At 37.4% G+C, this 6000-nt stretch overlaps 1 protein-coding gene across 3 annotated transcripts in view; it reads right to left on the bottom strand.

The window, feature by feature from the left end:
- Positions 1 to 1417: 1417 nt before the first annotated feature.
- zmat4a (zinc finger, matrin-type 4a) overlaps positions 1418 to 6000 on the bottom strand; it is an 88957-nt gene continuing 84374 nt past the window's right edge. For all 3 annotated transcript variants that reach the window (XM_008417301.3, XM_081611283.1, XM_081611284.1), the window contains one exon: positions 1418 to 4312. In XM_008417301.3, the coding sequence (XP_008415523.1) occupies positions 4285 to 4312 (28 nt within the window). In that variant the 3' untranslated portion in view covers positions 1418 to 4284. The remainder of the gene's footprint in view (positions 4313 to 6000) is intronic.

The following is a 6000-nucleotide window of genomic DNA, read 5'->3' as shown; positions in this document are numbered from 1 at the left end:
CCTCCAAGAAGATGAATTAATGGTTTGATGCAAAGAGGGCTTCATTTGCATTCACAGATGGCTGAATTAGGGCCAGCATTAAGAATCTGCAGATCAGGACAAAGAGATAATCAGAACCAGCCACTGAGTGCTTGGTGAGGCATTCCAAAAGATCTATGCTCTATTTTTTGCAATTTACATATACGGGAGTGAGCAATAAATGGCTTTACATTTATTCAGCTATTCAAATACTTCACCAATCAGAAAGCTTTGATCACAAAGACCAGCTTCACCGCATCATAACTTGAAATTATGCCTGAAAATTGCACTGCAGCATTTTATAATTCCCTGCGGCTTTAGCTGCCGTTCCTGAAAATTGGACATTTTTAATGCTGGTTTTCGGAGAAAACCCTCTCAGGTTCTAATATTGGGCTTTTTGTGTGACTTTATATCTTTTCTATTATACAGATAATGAGGTTCAGTGGGGAGGCTACCCTGGCTCTGCTGGTGACCCTTTGGCGACCCGCCTGCTCTGACTGTGAAACATGGATCAGAAACACAGTGGAGCGCTCTGTTCTAGTCCTCAGGTGAAAGTGATGCACATGTTTGAATTGATCAAATATTCATACTTTGTTTTTTTGTCAGTCTAACAATCTGAAATATGCATGTGCTACTCTAAAGGGTTCCCCTAGCTGTTGTTTGGAGCCAACCGCAATAGTTAGAGTGTGACCTTAAAATATAAATACTTTTTTTTATGTAAGTACTTCTGCTTATTTATATAAAAGCAGCATTATTAAGATCATAATTACAGCGATTCCTTACTTAGGATATATTAAAGATGACCTATTATGCTTCCTTGAACAGGTCAGGAATGGTCTGCCGACTTCACAAAACATGTTTGTTGTATTTTTTGTGCAAAGTCATTGTTGGATAATCACATTTCACTCTGGTCATTTCTGTCTATTTCCAGCTCCTTTCAGAATGAGCTGTTTTATGGTTTCCTGTCTCTTTAAATCCAAATGAGCTGCTGTGACCACACCCCCCAACTCACAACGTTTACACTCACATGAGAAAACAGCTGCAAACCAATGCGCAATCATACAACTGTACATCTTTGAAAAGCATAAGTGGAGCCTCCTGCCAACAAGAATGCAGCAAGTGAATGTTGCGTAACAGGTCCCCTTTATTGATTACATATAAACAGAATTAGCATATAATTTAGTTGCGATTATTTCAGTGATTTTGAAGTGAATCTAAACTTTGTAATGTGTGATTGTTACTGATGTAAATGAAATATAACTGTTGCAATAGCTATAAATTATAAACATCATTTATTGCTCTTCTTGATATTCTGAAAAAAAAAATCCAGAATTTTTCTTTTGCCGTATGCTTCATCAAAAAACAGCAGCTTCACAAAATAACTGCAAGTTACTCAGAATGAATGTTGTTGCAGGTGTTTTTTATTCTTTTCTCAGACAAAAACAAAACACAAACTCGGCGCACAAAGGGAGGCGGGGCTTATGATTCCTGGGCGACCTGTGAAGAACACAACATGGCTGATCAACAGAGTTATCAATGCTAGATGAGCGAAGCAGATCGTTCAAGTCCTTCCCTCCTCCCCCACCTTGCGAGAACAAATCACATGTGCAAATCTTAATGGTCATATTAAAATCAGTCCTAAAGTCGTCGCTGTTGAGATCTCTTGCAGCAGCTGTGACATCAGCCAGCAGTTCCTCAGCTGTTCGCTCCCGAGTCCCGCTCCACAAAACAATCCAGCTCTGTGTTCAAGTGATTCCAGACGTCAAAACTCAAAGAGGTCTGTTCAGAAAAAGCACTTTGTATGACAACAGTCAAAGCTACATTTTGATCAGCACTGAAACTGACAGTGAATAAAATGACTTCTACTGTAAACAGATAGCAATAATATCCTAAACTGACCCACAACATCAGTGTTTTTATCATTTATAATTCTCTTAAAACCCTCATTATTCGAATACTAGCTTTAATATGTCTATTAACATGACATCTGAGAAAGAAAAGTGCTACATAAGCTTAGGATTTTATATATATATATTTGTGTGCATGTTTTATGACAAAATTTTCAATACAGGAATCCACAACAATATTATTTTACAAAACCATGACAGTTATGGTTGAGTCTTTGCCATATACACATTCTGAAAAGCTTTAAAGGGGGAGAGGTTTCAGTACAAATGACTTTTTTTCGTTTCTCTCTCTCAGCAGCGTTTGTGAGCCTAAAGCAAATGGGTGCTCCTCCCTGAGACGAACACTATTCAGATGTCCAAATGGGACTTTCCCAAAGCTGCAGCACTGACAGCGTTTCACCAGCATTATTTACTTTGTTTTAAAGAGCAAAACAAATCCCCCCAGTGCAGAACACGTGGTAGACATCATATGAAATATTTTTGCAAGAATTAAAAGGACTTAAAGCGACCAAGTTCATCATTTATCTTGGTTTCGATACACCAATCTGATATTAATCATTACCAGGCTGTGGGTGTGAGCCAAATGGAAAATTAAACCAAAAAATTAAAAGCAGAGTCCGTTACTGCCACCAAGGCTCCAAAACACCAGATTCTCATAACATAAAATTTCATCTGACAGATAACTGTTCTGTGGTTTTAAGTCTATATAACAAGATAATATAGGAAATGCTCAATTGAGGCTCTTCCTGTATTTCTCAGACAGATTTAATGCAGGGTGTCAAATATCAGATTGTTGTGTCTTTACTCTCTTTAACAAAAATCTTAGTGTCAACAGAGGCTTTAAAGGCGCAGTGTCATGTAATAGCAGCTTACGTGAGCTTTACATCATGTAATTGTTATTTTCTTGCAAAAACATACCTGGAGTGTTGCTTTTATTCTTTCATGCATGTTTGAGAAATCATTGAATCTCCCGTGGCAACCATTAAGCTGTGCAAGACACCTGGGTGGACGAAGCTCCGCCATTGAGATGAAGCTCCTCCTCCAAGCTTCCAAGGGGTGTAGGGTAGGATTTGGGCAGAGGTAAATATTGAGTGCATCAAATGAGGCGTTACAGTGTCCCCAAATGGTTGCCACGGGAGACTCGAAGATTTCTCAAACCAGTCAAAGCAACACCTCATGTATGTTTTTGATGAGAGAATGACATTAAAACATGATATAAAGCTCAAAAAAGTCAATATTTCATAATCCTCCACATTTAAATTAAGATTTCAATCCATTTCTTACTCCATTTGTTTTGGTCTATTAATCATTTTTCTCCTTTTTGCATTTCAAAGCTCTCCTTGCAACCAACAAAATGGAGATGCTTTTTGTTTCTCTTTCCTGGTGTTAGGATTCTGATCGAGTGGTTAATATTCTGACTTTGTTCACCTTTATGTGAAAGTGGTTGTAAATCTAGAATTTTCCCTCAAAACTCCAACATTTGTGGATCCTTTGTTTAGCAGATTGATCCTCCAACAAACAAAAGCAGCAAAACAAAAGAACAGATGCTGAGATTTATAATCATACTAATCGTCTTGCAAAAAAAAAAAGCTATTTTCGCTTAGCATAGTAAACAGACAGATACACTTTACAAAATAGTAAGAGTTCGAGCAGTGTTATTATTGCTATCAACCTATCTCAAGCTGCAAAAGGGTTTAGGGCTACGACAAGAAAGCACTGTATCCAGTAAAAGTTGTTCTGTGTGTAGAGAAAAAAAAAAGTCAGTGGTGAAGCCATATTTAGTGTTGAATGTATAAGTAAAAGTGTTCCATTTCTTTCTCGTAGAAGCAAACAAACCCTCATTTTCTCAGTTTCAAAGCTCAGCATAAAGTATTTGATATTCTACTGAAAAAAAGTAGAGCTTTGTCCATGCATTTTTAGAAAAGCTGTTGAACAAAAGATCCTCCCGGATGCTTTCTTTCAGACTGAAAGACGGAAAAGTAAACAAACGAACAGAGTTTCCAACGGAGCGTCGGAGCAGCCTGGTGATGCGGACAGAAGCCGAAGCTCTTCCTTTTGTTTTGATAGTGGAAATGGTCATGCGAAAGTTGCTCCAAATAATAATAATAATAATAATAATAATAATAATAATAATAATAATAATAAAAAAAAAAACCACTCCTTTATAACTCCTCTTGGTCTGGGCAGCCGAAATACTCAGAGCGAGAAGAAAGAGAGAGAAAAGTAAAATAAAAAAAACCCCCTGAAATGATGATAAGGCGGCTGAATGAGCAGGACAGAGGCAGAGAAAGCAGGGCAAGCTGACCACAGCTTGTCTGACATCAATCCAGGAGTTGGTGTTTTCATCAGCATCCCACGCTCACTGGACACATATCTGATTCTTCAGACTGTCGGAGAAAAACAGACAGAGAAGAAACCTCGTTAGCGTCACAGAGGCAACAATGTGCCGCACAGAAACGGTTTGATACGTTTGCAATTTGTAAAATATATGTACAGAAAAGCTTCAATTTAACTGATTGTTGCAATATTTTAATGAGCAACAGATGCAATGCATTCTGGGAGACATGCTGTTCTCTGTCCACCTGGATCGTCTCTGCAGCTGCTGTATTTTACAGTAAAGCTTTGTGTACGTTTGAATCTGAGTGACTCAGATCTGATGACACCTGGACATTAAGTTTGCTGTAAATCTGCAATTTCTGTTTTTTTTTCTTCCCTTCCAGAAAAAAAAGTTTCTATGTCAAACTTTGCTGTTGTTATTTGCCTGATCATTAGTCTGAATTTTGCCAGTCTTTCCCACTTCTACTCAAAATATCTGTGTGACCCTAAATTAATCAAAACAATAAGTATTAGTAAAAAAAAAGGAAAAATAATAATTGATTTTAAATGAATGTGGATCGGACTGTGATTGAATTTGAACTTGGTTCTGGTTGTCATGGATGGAATTTGCTAAACTGAAATGAAATAACCAACAAAAACATCTTCTTTATTTCTGCTTTGTATCAACACAAATTCAAGACGTAAGACAATAACTGGAGATGCACTGATATGATATTAATACCTGTATCGGTCCCGATTTTTGAAAAAAAAAAAAAAAAAAATCTAGATCAGGTATCGGTGACAATGTGTTGAATCGATAAGAGCAGATTTATTGAGCCTGGTGTTTATTATATATTTTACATTATATTTAGAATTCCTAATGGCACTTTGTGAACCATCTGAAAAGTTTGTCGCAATTTATTTTGACATGTTTGACCAAAGTAGTCAACCTATTGGTTTTGTCAATTTCAGTTGATTTATTTTACTTTCTGATCTTCTCCTAATTGCACTGAGGGAACAAATTCAAGTTGTTTTTACATGATTGACCAAGCTTGTGAAGTTGCTGGTGTATTTCAGTGTGCTTTACTGAGTTATCAAATAAATGTGTAATTCGGAACAGTTATGTATAAAAACCAGAACCATTTTAAGTCACTGCAGCTGGTCTTCTGTTCGGATCAGTATCGTACAAAGAAGTGAAGAAAAATGGATCAGTGCTTTCCTAACAATAACCAGAGCTTGATATTATTCATAAGCATTAATAAAACACTAAATAACCACTTTGGATGTAACACATTAAAGCCTGAATTGATATGCGCAATTACACATGTATGGAGAGGTTCTTCCAGGTTTTATGGGTTAAAGAATTCATATTACACTGGAAAAGCTTTTTCTTTTTTAAATGTTGGGAGTCTAAAAATTCTTGCTGCTGTTTGTTTTCTGCTCCATTAAACTGTCAGCTCTCAAATGTGCATCCTCCCCACGCCGACAGCAGGGCAGGCTTTTAAAGGCGCATGGGGACGACACACACCTCACATCCAGCCTCGAAGCACTTCAGGATTACGCAGGTAAAAAAAAAGGAAGCACATTTTATAAACCAATGTATCAAAAATGTTCCAATTTGTTGTATGAAAACGATAAAATGTCTCTAAACTTATTCTCACGGTGTAGATTACACAGTTGTTCAACTACCACTGGCCCAGAGCGACGATGCAACTTGACTGCCTCAGTCCTCCCGGCCTGCTCCTCCCCCTTAACTCTG

This window comes from Poecilia reticulata, chromosome 9 (assembly GCF_904066995.2).
Source record: "Poecilia reticulata chromosome 9, P_reticulata-male-v2, whole genome shotgun sequence".
NCBI classification, from domain to species: Eukaryota; Metazoa; Chordata; class Actinopteri; order Cyprinodontiformes; family Poeciliidae; genus Poecilia; species Poecilia reticulata.
This window is presented reverse-complemented; position numbering and strand designations above follow the sequence as displayed.